At 53.6% G+C, this 21,027-nt stretch overlaps 6 protein-coding genes across 6 annotated transcripts; 5 read left to right on the plus strand and 1 right to left on the minus strand.

The window, feature by feature from the left end:
* The first annotated feature begins 355 nt into the window (after positions 1 to 355).
* On the plus strand, positions 356 to 2,951 carry ACET3X_004933 (uncharacterized protein). The gene has a single exon (XM_069451082.1). It carries the CDS (start codon positions 658 to 660, stop codon positions 2,863 to 2,865), a length of 2,208 nt encoding a protein of 735 aa, XP_069306977.1. The 5' UTR covers positions 356 to 657; the 3' UTR covers positions 2,866 to 2,951.
* Positions 2,952 to 6,913: 3,962 nt separating this feature from the next.
* Positions 6,914 to 8,576, plus strand: ACET3X_004934 (uncharacterized protein; the record flags this gene model as incomplete). The annotated part of the gene is made up of 2 exons (XM_069451083.1): positions 6,914 to 7,484; positions 7,543 to 8,576. 2 exons carry the CDS (start codon positions 6,914 to 6,916, stop codon positions 8,574 to 8,576), a joined length of 1,605 nt encoding a protein of 534 aa, XP_069306978.1.
* Positions 8,577 to 9,446: 870 nt separating this feature from the next.
* On the plus strand, positions 9,447 to 11,137 carry ACET3X_004935 (uncharacterized protein; the record flags this gene model as incomplete). The annotated part of the gene is made up of 5 exons (XM_069451085.1): positions 9,447 to 9,501; positions 9,564 to 9,578; positions 9,661 to 9,776; positions 9,830 to 9,887; positions 10,350 to 11,137. The coding sequence occupies 5 exons, from the start codon at positions 9,447 to 9,449 to the stop codon at positions 11,135 to 11,137; spliced, it is 1,032 nt and encodes a 343-aa protein (XP_069306979.1).
* Positions 11,138 to 11,289: 152 nt separating this feature from the next.
* Positions 11,290 to 13,836, minus strand: ACET3X_004936 (uncharacterized protein; the record flags this gene model as incomplete). Its single annotated transcript, XM_069451086.1, has 1 exon — positions 11,290 to 13,836. The coding sequence occupies one exon, from the start codon at positions 13,834 to 13,836 to the stop codon at positions 11,290 to 11,292; it is 2,547 nt and encodes an 848-aa protein (XP_069306980.1).
* A 308-nt stretch (positions 13,837 to 14,144) lies between these two features.
* Positions 14,145 to 16,316, plus strand: ACET3X_004937 (uncharacterized protein). Its single transcript, XM_069451087.1, has 3 exons — positions 14,145 to 14,620; positions 14,804 to 15,257; positions 15,308 to 16,316. Exons 1-3 carry the CDS (start codon positions 14,204 to 14,206, stop codon positions 16,174 to 16,176), a joined length of 1,740 nt encoding a protein of 579 aa, XP_069306981.1. The 5' UTR covers positions 14,145 to 14,203; the 3' UTR covers positions 16,177 to 16,316.
* Positions 16,317 to 18,230: 1,914 nt separating this feature from the next.
* ACET3X_004938 (uncharacterized protein) lies at positions 18,231 to 20,606 on the plus strand (the record flags this gene model as incomplete). The annotated part of the gene is made up of 6 exons (XM_069451088.1): positions 18,231 to 18,666; positions 18,720 to 19,141; positions 19,197 to 19,397; positions 19,496 to 19,622; positions 19,674 to 19,793; positions 19,844 to 20,606. 6 exons carry the CDS (start codon positions 18,231 to 18,233, stop codon positions 20,443 to 20,445), a joined length of 1,908 nt encoding a protein of 635 aa, XP_069306982.1. The 3' UTR covers positions 20,446 to 20,606.
* Between the last annotated feature and the right edge of the window lie 421 nt (positions 20,607 to 21,027).

Raw genomic sequence — 21,027 nt, forward strand, 5'->3', positions numbered from 1 at the left:
AGTGCCCTCTCTCTACAGCTAGAGTCTGGAATACATCAAACCACTATGGCCTGCAATGCATGTCCACGCAATCCACGCAGGCTGGCTTCTCGACAAGATCCATGTCAGACGACTGCGGATATGCCTTTGTCCTGCATGCCCTGCAAGCAGACCGTCTGACAGGCCATGTAGGCCCAAAGGAGCTGTGGTGAGGCGTTGACAGGCCATGGTGCGGTACCTTGGAACGACGTTTATCAATCATAAGCACGCTATGTTTCAGGACCCCATGGACCATGCCAAGTCTTTCCCGCTGACTTGGCGCCGTCTCAATTGTCCGTCGCGTCATTCGCAGGCGCGTGCTCTCTCCCGATCCAATGCCGACGACTGCTGCACGCAATTCACTTCAAGACACAGTACGCCATCACGTCGCTTGAAACAACCCACCAAACCCGCATAACACCTCAACGCCAGACGAACTCGCCGCCCTGTAGTCCATGCTGTGTACTCGTTCACCCCACAGCTGGAGCGCATAATCCGTGTCTCATGGAAGCCTTCTGGAAATACTCATCACGCCCTTGATCGCTGCCCGTCCGACTCGCTTTGCCTCAGGCTCCATCCGCCTCGTCTGCACCTTCCCCGCTTGCCTCCGCGCCTGCCCTCCAATCTCTCTCGCCCACCATGTCCGAGGAGCCACCTCAGATAGTCATGCAAGATGCCCCGCCCTCGCACCACCATGACGAGTCCGAGGCATCCGAAGATGAGAGCGACGAGGACGCGCCCGCAGAGCTCATGGTCAAGACCAGGGCCAGGCGATCCAATGCCGGCAATCGCATGGCAAATCTGCTGGCCAACGCGGCCAACGAGGACGAGGAATGGGGTGAGGAGTGGGAGGAAGCTCCAAACGAGGAGGAGTTTCAGGGCGATGCCGTCAACGAGCACGAGGACTACAACATGGATTCGTCATCGTCAGACGAGGATGACGATGGCGCCGACGACGACGACGCAGGCGAAAAAGAATTGCGCAAGGCAGAGCGACAAGAGCGGAACAAGAAGCGCAAAGCCGCCACCAACCCCTTCACTGCACGAGTCGCCGCCGCGACACGCAAAAAAGTCAAACTCGATCTCCCACGTGCACAGTCGCCCACGCTCGCCCCTCCGCGCCCCAAGAAGAAGTCTGAGAGGGCATCATGGCTACCGACCGAAGAGGATGGCCCGGTGCGCATGTCAATGCGAAAACAGACGGTAGCGAACAAGGACGCCACCCTGGCCAAGCTCAAGGAAAAGGACCGGAGGCGCGATGACACTCTGGCTATGATGAAGGCCGCAGAGGCGCGCAAGGAAAAGTCCAAGGAGAAGCCATTGACGCAGGCCGAGAGGCTTGCTGAGGCTGCCCGGAATGAGCGCATCAACAAAAAGACTTTGCACAGATGGGAAGAGGCAGAGGAGGCCAGAGCAGCGGAGAGGCAGGCCAAGATTGACGCCCTCAAGAACCGGCAAATACATGGGCCCTTTTACCGATTCTACAGTGGACCAGGCGTCTGGGTCGATGACAAGCTCAAGTACACAGGCAAGGATGTGCCAAGTCTGGAGCAGCTCGAAGAAAAGCTCAACAAGGAGATTGCAGCTGCGGAGGCGCCAACAACACAGCCAGAGTCTACAGACTCTCCGGTACCGGCGCCCGAAACTCATACAGATGATCAACCGTCATTTCCTTCTCTGCATCAGTTCAGTAGCTCATCGCAGATACCCTCAATACCAGCGACTATACCACCAGAACAGGATACTTCACATCAACCTTGGTCAGCAGCAGCAGCGTCACAAGGCGGCGACGTCTTCATGGGCTCGTTCGGCATGCAACACCCTAGCACTGTCATGTTTGCGCCTCCAAATCAGGATTCGTTTCTCTTTGGCATCGACCAATACGCCCAACATCCACAGTCCCAGTCCATGCATAGCGACGAGCTTCCTCCATTTCCCTTTACGGAAACTTCTCCCTTCCAGAACCAACATGCGATCTCACAAGCAACCCTCTCCCAACAATTACATCCCTCCCTGAGTAACCATTCCCTACCTCAGCAGAACGGTGACCCAGCCATAGGGTCCCAAGCCCTCCTCGCACAATTTCAAAAACCAGCCTTACCTCCTCAACCACCACGGCGCAAAGTCATACGTCGAGCCCTCCGCAACTTTTTAATCCTGTCCAACTTTCCCAACCTTGACGCCCCACAGACAACATCATCGCGAGCCAGAACAGCAGCCTCGCTCCTCAAAGAAAAGGACAGGTCAGCCTTAGTACAACTCTATGCTGCGCTGTTCAACTGGACTCCTGCCGAAGCTACAGACTATATACAAAAGACACTCATCGCGCCACCGAAGCCGCCACGGAAGAATGCTGCCCCGAAAGCTGAGCCGGAGATTGTGCTCAAACCAGGCCAGAAGCTCTGTCCCATCACCAACACAATCGCCAGATACCGCGACCCCGAGACAGGTATTGCGTATCGTGATGCACGCGCTTTCGGTGTGTTGAGAGGTGTGGTAGGAGGCGGTTTTGTATGGAGTGGCGATTTGGGATGCTACGTGGGAGGTCGAGCAAGACCACTAGAGAGTATGGGAGGCAAGGGTTTTCTGGGTATGCCGCCAGCAAAGAACGTGCCGAGACGGTTCTGGGAAATGTCAAGTCCATCAAGGAAGGTCATGGCGCCACCTCCGCCTACACCTACACCAGCGACAAAGCTGCAGACGCCAGCCCAGGAACAAGTGCGGAGTGTAGAACAGTCAAAGCCGGTAGGGCAAACAGATGGAGATACTATTGTTGTTGCTACACCGTCTATGGGCGGGAAGCAAAGTTCTGCGCCTGTCAAGGCGGAGAGTGCTGCTAGGTCGTGAATGCTGGGCCTGTAGATACGATTCTTCTCTGTAACAACATGCATGATATCCATAAAAAATCGATAATATTATTCTATTAAAACTCCTGGTATCGAATCGCGTTATATGATCACTTGTCAGTGTCTGTTCAAGAGATTGTTGTAGTCACCACTCCTCTCTGCGACTCAAAAGCGCCAAAGATCCAAGCGGTATTATCTACAATGCTACTTATACCGCTTCCCTTACCGACTCCTAGCACTGGTCAATTATCGTCGAATCAGTTCCCACTACGCTCATCTGTTTACAGCATACTGCCAACAAACTAGAAGTGAAAAGTGAAAAGTGAAGGCGGTTTCCGATCAGACCGGAGAGCGACACAGATACTATCCCTTCACTGACTACTACGCTACAGACTGCTCACCCTGGAAACGCGATATCCACCGTCGCGACAGAGATATACACGGCGCTGGCCTCACGATCTAAAGCTCGCCCATCTCCAGAAAAGGCGTTCCTCTCAAATCAAAACACTTGCAATCGACTCATTTGGCGTCCCGATACGTGTTCACGACATCCGCCCACAACCATACAACATCAAAAAATCCATCCATCGCCCTCCCACAAGCCGCGTGTCATATCCAGCCAACCACGATGAAGTACGTCCACACCGTCGTACTCACGCTCATCCTCATCACCTTCTTCTGCTGCTTCTTCGGCTACTGCATGATGAAGAGCTGTCGGAGGGCTGTTGATCTCGAGTTCCAGGAGATACATTACATGAGAGATGTTGAGGCGCAGACCGGAGGAGGAAGTGCCAGCGGAGGCGGAAGCGCTAGTGGAGGCGCGAAGAGCAAGGACGGTAGTAAGACGAAGAGCAAGAGCGGAAACAGAAAAGGCAGTAAAGCGATGAAGAGTGCTGGGGGTGGGAGTGCAGCAGCGAAGAGCAACGGCGGTGGAGATGGAGGGAATGGATGGAACACGGAGCCGGCGGCAGACGGCGGTTTTCAGTCCTAACAGCGGCTGAGACAAAAAGAGGTAGCCTCGTGAGTAGTTTAGAGAGGTTGAAAAGGAAGCCAACTACGGAGACGGAAAACAATTCGGCAATACCACCATGACACGGTACAGGCGTCTGGGAAAAGCTTGCATAGTGTAACATTTGACGCGAGCACGAGTGTCTACAAGTCGTTGCACAAGTTTGTCTCTTCCTCGAGCACGTACCACAGTCGATATCAAGTTGTCGGAAGTCTTTCTCATTCGTAGCTAGACGGAAAAGCAAGCGTTGAGTGATGAACCATTGAGAACTGGACTTGCGGAATCTATCCGTTTTGGCGTGTACGCTTACTACACTGGTCTGTTGGATGGTTGGATGCCATATTGTACGACGTACCAGATGTTTGCTGCATCGTTCGTTCTCGACCAACTTATTACAGTCTAACTATACGACAGCTGATATGTATGTGCCTGATGATTGCCCCGATGCAACTCTCTCTCTACTCCCCGCCTGTGTCGGTATTTACTCTTATCCCTTTTCAATTCCGTTCCTTGATTGCCCACCATGGCAGCAACTAACCTTATCATCGCGCTTGTTTTCGCATGTGTCTTTGGCGCAGCCTTGATCTACGTCGCTCTTTGGTTCATTCACCGCTACATTCATCAATGCTGTTACGAACTTGAGCAATGGTTCAACACCCTCTTTTCAAACCAAGCGAGGCCACCGCTATGTGTATACGTCGGAAAGGCCGAGCAGCGAGAGTCGCCTAAGCACCGGTCGAGATCTGCAAAGAGGGAGAGAGGAAGACGCGAGGGATCGCAGACCAGGAAGTATTACGAGAACCGAGATGGAGAGAGCTACGCTGCTCGTAATGCGAATGTAGACTGGTCGAGACCGAGAGACGTGGAGAGGGCGAGACCGATGCTACAGTTCAATAATCTTGCGCAGCCACAACAGCAACAGTCGTACGGACTACCATACCATCCTTCGTTCGGACAGGAACAGTGGCCTAGCGCGAACCAAGTCGAGTGCTCGCCGCAAATGCAGCAGCAGATACCAATGCCCTGGCAGACTCGAGCTGCGGCTCATATGCCACCGTTCCCCATGCCTATAGTGGTACCGCAACAGCCAATTCTGCAAGCGGCAGCAAGAATGCCTGAAGCTCTGTACCCACCTCAATATCAACCTCGAGAGCAACCCAATTATCGACAGACTTACACGGAGACGATGAGTTCGGATGTACCCAAAGCCACCCAGCGCCGGACACCGCCAGTGATGTCAAAGTCTGCTACTAGACGTGCCCGTCAAGTCGAGAGGGTCGATTTCATCCACATTTGCGACGAGTATCCGCCTATCGTGCTGGAAGCGCTGAAAAAGGCAGCCCCTCAGTCACCGTCATCGTCCTCATCAAGCTCCAGTGACACGTCGGGCACCACGCAAGAAGTCCCACGGACCTCGATTCCGCGAGCGACGCCTGGTTTTGCAGACACGTTGCCGTTCGAATTCCCGCAGTATCCGCCTACGGCAACGAGAGCTTGGAACGCTCCTAGATCGTACCCTCGACAATGGACTCGCGATACGATGAGGGTCGATGGACAAGATGCTTCACTCAGGTACGCACCTTTTTCGCCGATGGATGGGAATACAGCGAGGCCATGGGGTTTGCACACGAATAGGAGGCGTTCGGCACCGAGTGATGCTCACGCTTATCCCGCTGCCCGTTCGTAGACTAAAGGTTACTGCCCGCGAACTGCGTGCTGACGTTTACTGTAGAGTCTAGCGTTGCGAGGTCTCGCTCATACGAGAGGTGGAGTCAGCGGACGACCAGCCCGAGAGACAGTGGACCAAAGAAGGACCAGCCTGTGGGAGAAGGACGTGCTGCGAGAGAAACGAAGACGAAGCTAAACGATGACTTACACCAGGGGAACAAGAGGGAACGGGTCGTTGTTAGTGTCCGAGGTGAGGAACCGAAGCTCGGCGGGCGGTGCGATCTACAGCCCGAGCAGAAGCCAGGCAAGGAAAGTTCATCAGCAACACAAGAGATTCCACGCTACTCTCCCATGCCTATCGCAGTAGTCGAGGAACCATCTACGCCAACTTCGGGAAGTCACACAAGCATACCGAAGGTACCGTCGGCTTCCGGCAGCGTTGTTGGACCGATGATTAGTCCAGCGCCACCCTCTCCTATTTCGCAAATCCGAAAACCACTCAGGTCGCCTGGATCATCCGTATCAAGTGTGGACAAGCGCGGGTAGTGGTAGACGCAACGGGGAATTTGGGATAATCTTGCGGGGGTAACGTGCGTAAAGGATCGTAGCAAGGGTTGTGGTGTGGCTTTGTCGTCCTGCAACATGGCACGGAAGGACCAATAGTTGGAAGCGATGTAATCAAGTACGTACGAAGCTTTACGAGGCCGCGGCTGTGATGAGACGTGACAAGTATACTACTGCGTGTAAGCCTCCAAGATTACGGCAATGCCTATTGTTAGCACAACAAGTCTGCGAAGCCAGTCGTTTGAGGCATGTGGAGTGAGTTCAGGCAGTGCAGATGTAAGTACGCATTCGTATATGGATACGCCAAGTACGCGTCTTGGAGCGAAGGAAAGTTCCGCGCGATCTCGGTAGATGGGCATGCGCCGACTGAATCGATTGCCAACGAAATGACCAAAGACCAACGGGACCTGAGGGTGAATTGCCGGGCTGTGTGCAAGGTCAAGAAGGCCATGCACGTCTAGGTTGGTTCGGCGACGAGTAGCGCACGTTCGCGCAGCTCCACTCGGCTGGGTGCCGGACCCTGGCGTGAGGGAGACCCCAACGAGGCCGTGTGAATTGCGCGTCGTGCATGCGTCGGTCCGCCCAAGATCGGGGAGCATGGCAGGTGTTGGACAAGATTGCGCCCTTGCACCCACCACCTTCCTGCCCTCCCACCTTGTGACTCTGCGAGCTACAACACCACACTCCTTTCTGCCCTTTGTACTTGATAGCCGTCGTCCCACGCCTCCACCAAACGCCTGTACTCGCTCTCGCTTGATGGCGGACCCGAGTAACTAGGCCCCCTACAACTCCCCAAGGAATCCTCCCGATGCTTAAACAAACCCGCCGGCCCATACACGAGTATGAGCTGGTTCCGCGCAAATCTCTCGACGGCGACGACGAACAGCTTGCCGGCCAGCAGCCATGCGCCGCGGGTCCGTCGCGACGCTCGTGGCTGAACCGCCTGGGCAGCCGCTTCAATGCCGTCAACAAGCTCTCTGATCGCGCTGTGTACGCTCACTACGTCACGCCGCGCCGCCGGAAACGGTCCATTCTGCGCCTCGTCTACTGGGGCCTCTTTTCTGTGCCCTATATCCTCATAGCCCTAGTGCTGGTCGCGGGCATCTTCTTCCCTAGTTACACCGTCAGGCCGTCGCACTACGAGGAGCTGCGGAAGCGTGCAACCACGACCGGGCGCGCAAATCCTTACAACGAAAAGGTCTTCATAGCCGCCTCGCTCGCCGAGACCGAGGGCCACTTGACGTCTGGCGCATGGGGGAGGGAGGTCCTGGAGCTGGTAGAGCTGCTGGGACAGGAGAATGTGCACCTAAGCATCTACGAAGATAACCCCGATTCAGTGACGAAGCAGTCACTCATTGCGTTCCGCCAACAGGTCAAATGTGAGGCCCTTTGTCCCGTGTCCGTGACAGACTGAACACGGCTAATGACCCAAACCAGGCAACTCCACCATAGTGTCCGAAGATCTTGATCTCGCTACCCTTCCCCACGTCACGCTACCCAACGGGGACAAACGCCTCAAGCGCATCGCCTTCCTTGCCGAGGTGCGCAATCGAGCCCTTGCCCCAATCGACAAGCACGGCGTCAAGTTTGACAAGGTCCTGTACCTGAACGACATCAACTTCGACCCCGTGGAAGCTGCCCAGCTCCTCTTCGCAACCAACATCGACTCGACCGGACGCGCCGACTATGCTGCAGCATGCGCCGTCGACCACATCATGCCGTTCAAGTTCTACGACCGCTTCGCCACGCGCGATTTCGACGGCATGATAACTGGCTTGCCCTTCTTCCCGTGGTTCACGAGTGCAGGTACAGGGACCAGCAGGGCTGATGTGCTCGCAGGGAAAGATGCGGTGCGGGTACGGAGCTGCTGGGGCGGAATGGTGGCTTTTGAGGCAAAGTGGTTCCAGGAGGGGACCGGAGTGCAGCCAGAACCCACAAACCCACAGAACGGCACGCCTAACCACACCGTCTTCCCACTCCGGTTTAGACACGACAACGAGACCTTCTGGGAGGCCTCCGAGTGCTGTCTGATCAACGCAGATCTACAGTACCGAATGCCTGGGAAAGGCCGGCCTGCGGAATCCAGGATATACATGAACCCCTTCGTTCGGGTAGCACATGACGAAAAGACACTGAGCTGGCTCTCCTTTATTCGTCGCCCGGAGAAGCTCTACGCTCCCATCCACGACATCCTCAACTACTTTGTTGGCTTCCCCGAGAGGAAGGCGCGCTTCGCTGAAGAGCCTGGTGAGCTCGTAACAGAAAAGGTCTGGATCTACGACCACCCTGCTGCAGCTTTCGCACAAAACGCCACAGAAGCCGATCTTGAAGGCCATTACGAGGAGCAAACACGGACAACGGAACCTGGTGGTTACTGTTCGTCGCCCAATCTCCTTGTCATCAACGAGAAGCCTGAACATGGCCCTGGTGCGTGGAGCAAGATCTTTGTTCCGAGGCCTCCCAAGTACTGATTGCTCGAGACACGACTACTGACGACACAACTTTTCTTTCATACCTACTTTGGTACCTCAAAAAATTTGTTTGTAATGCATAGCGGCATGTTTGGGAAACACGGCGTCTCCAGCTCTTTGAGCTTTTCTAGATTTTCTACAGTACGGTCACCAACAAGCCTCGTTGAAGGAGTGTTGCCCTCAGCTTCACAGCGCACATACATCAGGGACACTTGAGGAGTTATTTTGGGACTACCATTTTAATGCGTGTCCATCCGACAAGGTGCTAGTGTTCTCTTCTTTCATCTAGTCCCACTTTCTATATCAAAGCCAGAGTAGCCTCGAGATTCATCAGTCATACAATGTCAGATGTCACACTTCACGTGTCTTGTCTTCCTTTCACCGCCTCCGTGTCTTGGCACTAGCGCCACCACTCATATGCCTAGAAAAACAACAGCAAGTACGGCATGTTGGACAGCTTGAGGCTCCGTTCAAAATCCTCGGACGACGTCTTGAAGTACTCTGATTTCCTCCCGATGTCTGATATTGTGACTGTTATCCAACGCAAGGGAAGCCGCGAGGCCCGAGGCCCTGCCACCTGGATTTCGGCCAATGACGACACGCGTGTATCAGCTAGCCCTATCGCCAAGCCACTAACCCTAAAGATTTCCTTGAATGCATGATACGCGCTAGGGGACAACACGGTGCGAAGGAAGACGCCTCATCTGACCAGGTCTCTATTGTATATACAAACTCCATCATCTCTTATCGCTTCCCGCCCGCTCTCTTAAACGAGCTGATCGCCTTTGGATTTCCGCTACTATCCCCTGCTCGTGAAGACAGGAAGCTTGGCACAGCAACGTCATCGAAGAAACGTACCTGCAGGCAGATATGGTTCTCGATAATGACACGCGTGGGTGGATAATGACCGCGGTCAGCGGCATAGGTATGCTTGCGCGGGCAGCTGCATGAGACTCAGACGAAGCGGATAGGCTAACGCGCAAACAGCATGCACATTTGGGGGTAAGATTATCCCCGCGGCAGCAGACTGAATCTGTCCGCGTCCGGAGAACTTCATCAAGTCCAGAAACTAAAGATGATCTAGCTTCGATAATATGCGTCGATCTCATCGTGCGTTATTTCCCGGGCAAGAAGAACTTCAAGATTGAAGAAAGTAATGCGTTCTTGTCGACAGGGTTGAGTCTGTCCTTTGGTGTCATGGTACGTATCAGTATCAACATACAGTTTCCCGCACTGGCTGACTCAATTTCAAGATATTTTCATCATTATACAGCATGCTTCCCTCGGCAAAGGATTATTTGAAGAAGGGAGGTATGTCACCACGGAATGCGATATTAACATTGATCGGTTGCTTCCTGGTCGGTGCTCTTGGCATCTCAGTTCTTTCCGGGATTCTGCACCAGTATATTCCACACTCCGTCGTGGACTGCGATGACAAGCATGGCGACGAAGAGCAAGGGAAAGTTCATGACCACCACCACTCTCATCATCATCAACCGATGCAAGAGCAACAGCCCGGCCTTCCGCAAACCCATAGACATGACGACCAGCCCTCATATGGAACTGCCAGCGACAACTCCAAAGCTGCTATATTTCGGAGACCATCGCTCCACAAGTCATTGTCAACCAAAGTATCTCAACTAGTCATTGGCGCCGAGAAACCATGTGATGACACGGATAGTGGGCAATGTTATGGTGACCTGTGTGAAGTTCGGCCTGCACGCTTGCAGTCGAGAAAGTCTCTGGGAAGCTTAACAACTGCACGACCATCAGGGATGAGCAGGAGCCAAACGTCACAAGGACCGCATGAGCGTCGAGCAATTTTGGAAGATGTCGATGAGACAACGCCCTTGGTACCTGCACGGTCTGGGCCAGCTACAATGGAGAGCTCCTTTGCAAGTCTGCCGCCGGTTAATGGCCACGCAACGTCCAGTCTAACACACGAAATCCAACCACTCCAGAAACATAGCCGTTCATCTTCGACTACCTCATCACATACTGATCACCATCATCATGATCACGACCACGACGAGCACGACAACGAAGCACAACAGCATCACCACCACGTCCCGACAAATGCTTTCCTTTCACTCGGTCTGCAAACAAGCACGGCGATTGCCCTGCACAAGATTCCAGAAGGCTTCATCACGTACGCTACAAACCACGCCAACCCGACATTAGGCTTTTCCATCTTCCTCGCACTCTTTATCCACAACATCACCGAAGGATTCGCGCTCGCACTACCACTCTACCTCGCGATCGGCTCACGCTGGAAAGCCATGCTGATCTCAGCTGTCCTGGGAGGCATCAGTCAGCCACTAGGCGCAGGTGTGGCAGCAGTATGGTTTAAGATTCAAGGCAGAGGCCGACAGGATGGTACGGATGAGGGTATGGACACTATTTACGGATGCATGTTTGCTGCCACGGCAGGTATCATGGCTATGGTATCGCTGCAACTCTTGGGAGAAAGTCTAGACATGACAAATTCTCGACGTTTATGTTTTGTTTCTGCATTTGCGGGTATGGGTATCTTGGGTCTGAGCAGTGCACTTACGGCGTAGGTATACAAGGTTTTGCGTTCCGACACGAAAGTGTTGGTAGTCACGCTCTAGATGGTAAAACATGTCTTGCGTACATAGCATTGGGATGGAGTGACTTGGAGCGAAAATACACAACTTATTTTACATCATCATATCATACACTACATGCCTCTTTAAATCTCGCGCATAGCATCCAGCACCTCCTTCTGTCTCTGCGTCCCCATTTTCTCGAACCCATCCACACTCATTACGAATGTGCCTCGTCCGCCCGTCAGAGCCCTAAGTTGGTTCAGATAACCAACCATCTCCTTCAAAGGCACCCTTGCCACAATTTGCCTTTGACTATCACTCAGCCCGCTCCCCACCTCCCCAGTTCCGGACGCAAAAGGATCCGGAGGGGTGTAGATGAGCGCAGGATCGATACACGGCAACGCCTCTTCGTCGCCATTTGTCGTTGTCGTTGTCGTTGTCAATGTAGAACTCATCAACTCGTCCGACCCATCCAGCGACAAGATCTGACCACCGCGTGACGAAGACAGATCTTGTACCACAGCGCCCATATTATTCTCATTCACAAATATAGTAACGTTCATGACAGGTTCCATGAGCGTTGCTGGGGCGGCGTCGCACGCACGTCTCAGACTAGTTGATACCGCAGCGCGGGCAGCCATGGAAATAGCTGTTGGTGATGTTTCGGGGAAGAGATGGGATTTTGCGTCGAGGGTTAGAGTTACGCGGGTATTGGCTACGGGGAAGCCGTTGAAGGGGCCGCGGGCGAGAGCTGCGTTTGCACCGGCTTGGAGAGAGTGGAGGATGCCTGGTAGGGAGAGGTGGGGTGGGATGTGTGTTTTGTGGCTAGCGGAGTCGGAGGTGGAGAGCTCGGGGTGGAGGATGTGCAGGGTGTTGTTGTCAGGCAGTTTGTAGATGGTCTCAAAAGGATTGTCCTGCATCTTCTTTTCTCGTTCTTGTTGTTGGTGTGGACTGAGGGGAATGAGATCACCTTCTTCTGCGGACTCGACGGAGGCGGTAATGCTCGCTTTTGTTTGTTTTCCTGCGATGGGTTTGTCGAGCGTGTATGTAAACGGTTCTGTAGCTGTCATCGTCGTGATCGTTTCTCTGTATCCAATCTCAATTTTTCCAATACGCGCTTTGGCTTTGAAGTCATTGAGGAGCCTGTCGCGAGCAATTTCGAGATGGAGGTCGCCCATGCCTGCTAGATGCGTCTGGCCAGATTCCTCGTCGACGGAAAGATGGAGACTCGGGTCTTCTCGCAGCAGGATATCGAGGCTCTCTTGGACGTGCTTTTGTTCACTGAGACTGTTCGGTTCGATGCTGGTGAAGAAGACTGGTGGTGGGACGGCGATAGGTCGGAGTTGTAGAGTATCCAGACCGCCCGATGGCGTTCCCTTCATCTGAAGTCCACGGTATACAATTAATGTATCTCCAGTTCGAGCATGTTTCAGTCCGGTGATGACACCAATTTGGCCGGCGCCGATGCTGTCTACCTCGACGGCATCATTTGCGTACATCTTGAGGAGGCGGGGCGCGCGTTCTGCGAGGGAAAGGTTCGTGTTGTAGAGGGTGGCACCGCGGTCGATGGAGCCTGAGTAAACACGCACGTAAACCAAGACGCCGCGTTTCGCGTCGTTGACTACCTTGAAGGCGAGAGCACATGCGTTGAGATTCTTGACTTCTGCGATGGCTAGTTCGCCATTGCTTTTCTGCTGTTTCTTTGATGACTTGGTAGTTTTTGTTGGTGTTGCTGCTGCAGCATTGAGAAGGGTGGCGAGGGTGTTGCTTTGATTAGAGATGCTAATCTCTGGATCCGGACGTTCCAGTGGAGATGGGAGGAGATCGACGACCGAGTCAAGGAGCGGTTGGACACCAATGTTGCGGAATGAAGCACCAGCGAAAACCGGTATGACTTTTTGCGGTGCTTGTAGTACGACTCGGCGTAATGACTGCATGATTTGTAGTCCAGATATGGCCAAATGATCCTCGTCGTGTTCCAGAAAATGCTCAACCATGACATCGTCGTGCTCGCTCAGAATCTCAACCAGGGCTATCCTCGCCTTCTTGATCTCCTCTGCAAACTTTTCGTCGGTCTTGCTCAGCTCCTCCAGCCCAAAAGCTTGAATATCCCTTCCATCGCCACCGGCTTGCCAAAGCATACCACGTAAGTTGACGACATCACCAACTCCAACGAAATCGCCGTTGCCGTTCTTCCACCACGGTATCTGACACACAGCTGGCCAGCCATGTAATCTAACACCTATTTCTTTGACAGTGCGCGAGAAGGCGGCACCTACACGGTCCAACTTGTTGACGAAGATGATTCTGGGAATATGGTACGCCCCAGCTTGCGTCCATACCTTCTCTGTCTGCGCTTCGACGCCGGCAACTCCATCGAGGATACACACAGCACCGTCCAAGACACGGAGCGAACGCAACACTTCAAAAGTAAAATCTGCGTGGCCGGGCGTGTCGATCAAATTGATGTTGTGGGAGCTTGAGGACCGCGAAACATTCTCGAACGAAGCTGGCAGTTGTGGTGGAGGTGGTGGATTCTGAGTACTTGGTGGTAGCGGAGGCCAGTGAAAGGTTATTGCGGCGGATTGAATGGTGATGCCGCGTGCTCGTTCAGCTGGGAGGAAGTCGGTTACGGTTGAGCCTTCGTCAACATTCCCTATTCGCCTCGTCACGCCACTATAGTAGAGCATGCGCTCAGTGGTCGTCGTCTTTCCTGCATCAATATGGGCAATGATGCCAATGTTGCGGGTCGCCTTTGAAAGCAAATCATGTGGAGATTGCGTCGACAGCAACCGCCGTGGAGCCTTCACATGGTGTCGCAAGACGCGACGGGTAGACGTAACCCATCCGACCCTCATGCCCGAGACTGCTTGCAGCGATGCCGATGCGCGGAGTGGTGATGTCTGTCAGGCGCACGTGATGTAAAGAAGGTCAACGTTCGCGCCTTGCCTAGCTCGGCTAATTCCAGGATTGGCCAGGGCACTCGCCCAGCGACATCATCGCATCACTCGACAGCTAGTCGCAGCTGTCCAGAGCTTCAATTCACCACCACACGCCATGGATTACAGCGCCCACGACCCGGACCACCCCGGCGGCCGCGACCCATGGGCGTCGTCGCCCCGGGCCAACCGAGCGTCCTTTGGCCAGCCGTCAGCCAACGATGTCCCCTCGTCCCCGCTGCCTCCGCAGGCGTCCCCGTACCACGAGGGTGGTGAACGCTATGGCTACATGGGCGGCCAAGATGCGCAAAGCCGGCCAGGCACAGCGCCAGAGAATGGCGACCATCCACAGCAGCCTCAGCAGCCGGGTCAAGATGCGCCGAGATCACCACATGCGCAGCAAGGTCAGCAACAGCCGCAGAGGTACCATGGGAACAGGCCGCAGCGACAACAGCAACACTACAAGCTCCAAGCCAAGGTCACGGGTCTCGAGAGGAATAGCAAGAAGGACCCCATACTGCGGTTTGATGTTTACGTATGTCTACACTATATCGATATACCCGGGCTAGGGTTGCGCGACATAGTGGACATTGAGGAACGGATCGAGGTAGACACGTGCTCTCCAGACACCTTGGTCGGACTGCGTAGCTACCTCCCGTCCTGCTCATACCACTCGCGCCTGGCCCCAACACCACATGCCTTACTGACGTGTCCCTAGACGAACCTACCCAAGTTTCGCACTACCCAATTCCGCGATGTCCGACGTCTGCATTCCGAATTCATAAAACTGGGCGAGCACCTCATCTCCGCATGTCCCGAAGCCATCGTGCCTGCAGTGCCACCAGCGACCACCTCGGCTGGCGCAGGCACCGACGAAGACGAGGCGCGCTTGAAGACATCGATGCAACGGTGGTTGAACATTGTGTGCAGCAATGACATCCTGATACGCGACGAGGAAATGGTCTTCTTCGTCGAGAGCGATTTCGGATACAGTCCTGTCGTACGGAGGAAACAACCCGCGACTGGTGTGCGCCGTAAGATGATCAAGCAATTTGCGCCTCCGCCAGATGACACCCCAGAACTTGCTGCAGCACGACCGGTTGTGAAAGCTTTCTATCTGGGTACAATGGAGGCTGAGCAGAAGCTGGAGAAGGTTGTAAAGCACAGGAGAAGTAGGCTTCCCGACAAGCGGACTTGTGGAATCGGGGCTAACATGCTATAGATCTCGGAGTTGCAGAATCCGACCTCGGTGCCAAGTTCGCGGCGCTACATGTCCAGGAGACGCACGTCGGTCTCTCACACGCATACAAGAAGCTTGGAAAGGTCATCCAGGCCACCGGCGATTACCACGCAGCTCAGGGTACGGCTGAAGCTACAACTCTTGGTGACCCTCTACAGTATCATAGCAGCGACGCCTTCATCGCCAAGGAAACCCTCACCAATCGGCACATCCTGTTGCGCGAGCTGCTCCAGGCACAGTCCGCGACAAGGTCCAAACTGTCTGCGGCTGACAGGTTGAAAGCCAGCTCTAGTGTAAAACGGGACAAGGTCGATGAGGCTATTGCAGCCCTAGACGAAGCAAGAAGTCACGAACAATACCTCACGACGAAAGCCCAGCGCGTTACCGCCAATCTCCTCCAAGAGCAGCGCAAATGGTTCAACAGAACCACACAAGACATGAGGCAGGCAATTCGCGAATACGTCGTACGACAGATTGAGGCAGAGCGCCGCACACTTGCCACACTCGAATCCGTGCGGCCAGACATTCGAGCCATCGATGGTAGTGGTGGCCTTTCTCGACTGGGACGCGAAGCTCACCCAGCTCAGCGCCGTGTTTCCATGGCCAGTTCGCAAGGTCCAAAGGGTGATGCATGGTCGGGCGTACCGCGACGACCAGGTGATGGTCTCAACCGCAGCATGAGTGGAAGCATCGTTGCTCCGTTACCCGAGGTCGATGAGAACGGGGAAGAGTCAGTGGGTGGTAGGAAGCGTGCGACAAGCAAGGCAGGCAGCCAGAAGGGGCTTGAAGAAGATGACGACCGCATTGACGCAAAGAATGCTGCAAGTAGACTGGCCACTACGACGTTCTAGGAGCAACTTCGTCTGTGGTAAGTCGGAACACACCGGGCAAGGCATGGCGGATCGTATTCTTCGTATGAAGAGCGACTGCATGATACCACTCGACATGTGTATTACACACCATGCGAGCCCACCTCTAATTGTTTCCCAATGTTGCGTGGCATCTGCTATCCTTGTCTGCGGACGTGAAAGCAGAGGCCGCATCCTCCGTAAAAAGATGCGTTGAGCCGGCGTCGAGTTAGCGCTAGTAAACGATTGTTATTCTGTCTACATCACAACGTCCTTGTCATCTTGGTCTTTTCATTTTAAGTCTTTTTCGGTCTCTGGGCGAATGTGGTCGTCTGCTGTCTACTCATCTGCCACGCGCATCCACAACCGGTTCAACAAGGGTTGCTCTGCCTTTTTGAGGATCATGCGACCCCGATCTGCAAATGTATGCATCGGGATATATCTTACTTACCGGTACGTGGTCGCACTATCACACTTGATTGATTCCCAGTATCGGGACCTGCCTCGGCTTTTGACATCTGCCACGGCAGTCAAGGCTCGGTCCAGATTGGCGGAAGTGGCAGCTGCACGATATCCTGGTGACAATCACGGTTCCAGAGGGCATCAGTTGATCAAAGAGCTTCTTGTGCCAACCCGGACCGCAATCAATACAGCGTGGCAATCGATATTGCGAATTGTGGGGTTACATATTGCATTTCGACCATCTGAACGGACAGCGGCAGTCCTTTGCGCTAACACTATTTCGAGCCCGCCCCGCCTTACTGGCAAGCGCACCTGGGTTTACGCCATCCATACATGGGACTTCCGATGCCCTTCCAGAACTGTGCCACGGCGCCAGCCGTTGTGTACGAGTCTTGCGCGGTGTCCGCTACCCCGACGCGGCGTTTCTTGGGCCTTGTCTAGCTGGGAGGCCTTACCAATAGGCGTGAGACGCATCAAAGTGATTTACTACGATCCACGTATTACGACTGTAGCGACCATGTTTGCAGTCTATCAAGTCATAGACGTCAGGAGAGTTGCTTCCCCGCAGGATGCGACACAACGATCTTGAACTACTTGCTGCTGCGGAGCACGGACAAGGGTCTGGGATTCCACCTCAGAACACGCACGCCAAATCCGTGACGACGACAACCATAGTTATTCAGATCGAGGTGAAACCTCTCTTTATCCTGCGAACAAAGTGCTCGCTGTGCCACCAGTGCGCAGCAGTGTCGAGCAATATCTTGAGCAGCATGCCAGACGTCGTAGCATGGTGATCGACACAAAGGGAAGCCCTTCACAGTGGTCAATAGGTTGAATTCCAGACAGTCTGAGACACCAACACATTGGTAAAATCTTATGCAGTAGACGCAAAGCTCGGCCATCTCAGACTGACAGAACGTCTCCCGTGAGATGACTACGTTGAATGTTTACAACTCCGCAAAGCCCAAGAGTGTCCATGTCCAGCGGCACGGCGTGTTAGACAGGAGCAGGGTGAGCAGCCACACCATCTGACCGTAAGCGAGACGTCGACCGCTAGCAGCTCCGTGCGGCCCTGCGTTCCGGGTAAAGTGTTGTGCGACTTCAACCTGATCACACATCAGGTGGCTCTTTCAAGGTACCTCAGCCTGCGAATAGGATCATTGAAAGACGCGAATCATCGGCAATACCCTTCCTCCATTGGCTCCACGGAAACCACCAACCCTATTACTTCACGTAGCCTATGGACGCCTCCAGCCGGGATATCCGAAGGCGGACGTTCAGTTCGGTCGAGCCTGGACAGAGGGACCATTCCCGCAGCCACTGGCGATGTCTAGGGCCTCGGGAACAGCCATGGCGAGCACTCATAATCTAACAGAGTCCGCGTCCCCTACAGACACCTTTTACTGCCTTTCTCCCCTACATTGATGATCCCCTCGCTCGAACGCTGAGTCAAGACGTACATTCTTTTCAAAAGACGCCCAAAGTTCAGACGCTGCAACCAACGTCCCGGATCGGCAGACATCCTGGTCAGCCTCCATCCCCACGGGGTGCATCCAGCATCAGAGATAGTCAACGATCGCAGATCTTACACAACCATGCCGAGAATGTTCAGATATCTAAAAACAGCGCTTGCGCCTAGTACTGGGACTGTGTCGCCACGAGAGTCCATCGAAAACAACAATGCGTCACGCAAGGCATCATTTACTTCTTCAGCCGACGACACTTGGCTTCCAGACTTTGATCCGCTTACGATCTCGGCGTTCGAGCTTTCGGAACTTCTGAATGCGCAAGCTCTCACAAGTGTACAGATCGTGCAACTGTATCTAAAAGAGATTGAAATGCATAACAGGAGAGGGAGACAGTTACGCGCATTGATCTCGGTGGCGCCAAAACATGAAGTATTGAGAATAGCCAGAAAGCTCGACGAAGAACGGGCAAGAGGCAAGATAAGGGGCCCATTACACGGTATTCCGATAGTACTGAAAGACAACATCATGACCGATGAGAAACTGGGCATGGATACCACAGTGGGTATGTGGTAGGCAAACAGCCTCGATTATTACCAGTAACTTACGCGCCATTAGGATCGTATGCTTTTGTAGGCTGCATACCGAAGAAAAGCGCAATCATTGTTCAACGTTTGGTCAAACGAGGTATGATCATTATTGGCAAATCTAATTTGACCGAGTTTTGTGGCCTCAAAAACCCTTCTATGCCCCCAGGGTGGTCCGCTGTGGGCGGACAATGTCAGTCACCGTACGTGTCAAGACACATTGAGAAACGAAAGCTACATTGGGAGCTTTCAGCGCCGGGAGGGTCTTCGACTGGATCCGCTGTCGCAGTGGCCTCAGGCTTCAGTACTCTTGCCATCGGAACAGACACCATCGGATCTCTGATTACGCCGGCAAACCGTGCAGCCCTTTATGCTTTGAAGCCTACAGCTGGTGTAGTGCCAATGGACGGCATCTTCAATCTGAGTAAAACTTTCGACGCCGTCGGAGGCATGGTAAGCATATGCATATCTGTCAGCTCGTACCAGAATCACTGACCGTGTGTTATAGGCCAAATCTGCGAAAGATCTTGTGGCACTGATGGACGCACTGATGGTTCCAACCAACCGCGAAGAATGCGCAAGGAGCCCACATAGATCGTTCAAAATCAAGCCAGACTTTGGATCGCTCCGTATCGGCATATGCGAGCCGACCATCTGGAAAGCGTGGCGTAAAAGCGGGCGGATCAATGCTGACGCCGAGCGATTCATGGTATGTTGGTAGGCCTCTGCTTACGTGGGTGCAAAGAATCCACGCTATCTTGCAGGGGTTGGTGTGGTGTTGGGATATGCAGTGCTGACACGATGCAGACACAAAAATACGATACGATTGTTCAGAGTATGATCGAGATGGGGGTCGATGTCGTGTATCCAGTCGAACTACCGAACCAATCAAGTTTGACTATCGACGGAAAGAACTGCTTTGAGCCTGTCGTTTGTTAGTAATCGACTCTTTGAATCGTACTATATGCATACTGATATGATGCAGATTCTGAGTTCAAGGAATGCTTAGCAGATTTTATTCGCGACTTCAAAGTTACGAAAATACACTCTTTGGCCGAGATTATCAACTTCAACCTAGACCATCCTGAGCTGTGCCTGCCACCAAGTAGGTCCATACACACTGCAAAACCTCTATTTCTTACTAATGCCAGTCAGCGTGTCCAGACCAGAACGATCTGATGGCTGCGCTGCAGTCAAGCACCAAGCGCGAAGAGGTCAACGCCGCGCGGCAACATCTTCAGACCGCCGGCGGACCCGAAGGCCTCGACTTTCTCTTTGCTACAAAACAACTCGATGTAATCGTTGCTCCTGGCGACGCGCCTCTATCCACCCTTGCTGCTGCAGCCGGCTATCCAACCGCCGCATGCCCGCTCTCTGCCCTAAAGCTCAACGGCCAACCTTTCGGCATAACACTGGCTTCGCGCCCACACACCGAACATACGCTCCTTCACTTCCTGACTGCATACGAGAACATCTTCCCTCCACGCGCGCTACCTATGCCTCTCTCATCCGTACCTTTGCAAGATCCAAATTCAGAACTTTTACCAGATCAGCCAATCATCGATCTCATATTGCATGAATGGGATACACGAAGATTTAGCTGCAGTGCGGATGCGCTTGCAGATTGGCTGAATGCACGTTGGCGGAAGAGCGGCTATGAATTGAGTGCGGAGACTGTCTGTGAGGTGCTGCGAAGTAACGGTCGGATTGCATTCAGGGGCCTGGGTGACGATGCCGAAGGTGCATTCTCGAGATGATGTATGAGTATGTTCTTATTGTGCCTTTAGTAGTGCATGGGTTAGCGCGGCGTTTGATTAATTGAGGTTCGAATTATGGTAGGGTAAAGGTGGTGTTGGGATAGGACCAGCAAGCTATATCCACAGCCACTCGTTCTTTGTGACTCATAGCAGAATCTGCGCACCATACTCCACACTTTGCGTGAGTTCAAGCATATGGATTTTCCGCGTGATCCGTCACTTCGACAGCATACCAGCGTGAGGAGGGTACAATTCTGAATATATTTTGTTCTTTTCAAAAATCTTTCACCATCTGATCAACAACAAAGCTGCTTGGCGCAGCGGAAGCGCGCCGGGCTCATAACCCGGAGGACGCTCGATCGAAACGAGCAGCAGCTAGTTGATTATCTTTTTGATTTGTTTTTGCTGCTCCCCGGGTTAGTTCTCTTTGGTCCGCACAGAGCACTGAACAGATACTTTGTGGGGCGGTTGCGGGGCTGTTGTGGAACCTGCAGTGTGCTTTTTGCGACGCATCCATTCCTTTCAGTTCACAGAACATGGTAGAAATAACACACATGCGGGAAGCAATGCTTTATTACGCTA

The sequence above is a fragment of the Alternaria dauci genome, chromosome 4 (genome assembly GCF_042100115.1).
Source record: "Alternaria dauci strain A2016 chromosome 4, whole genome shotgun sequence".
In the NCBI taxonomy this organism is placed as follows: Eukaryota; Fungi; Ascomycota; class Dothideomycetes; order Pleosporales; family Pleosporaceae; genus Alternaria; species Alternaria dauci.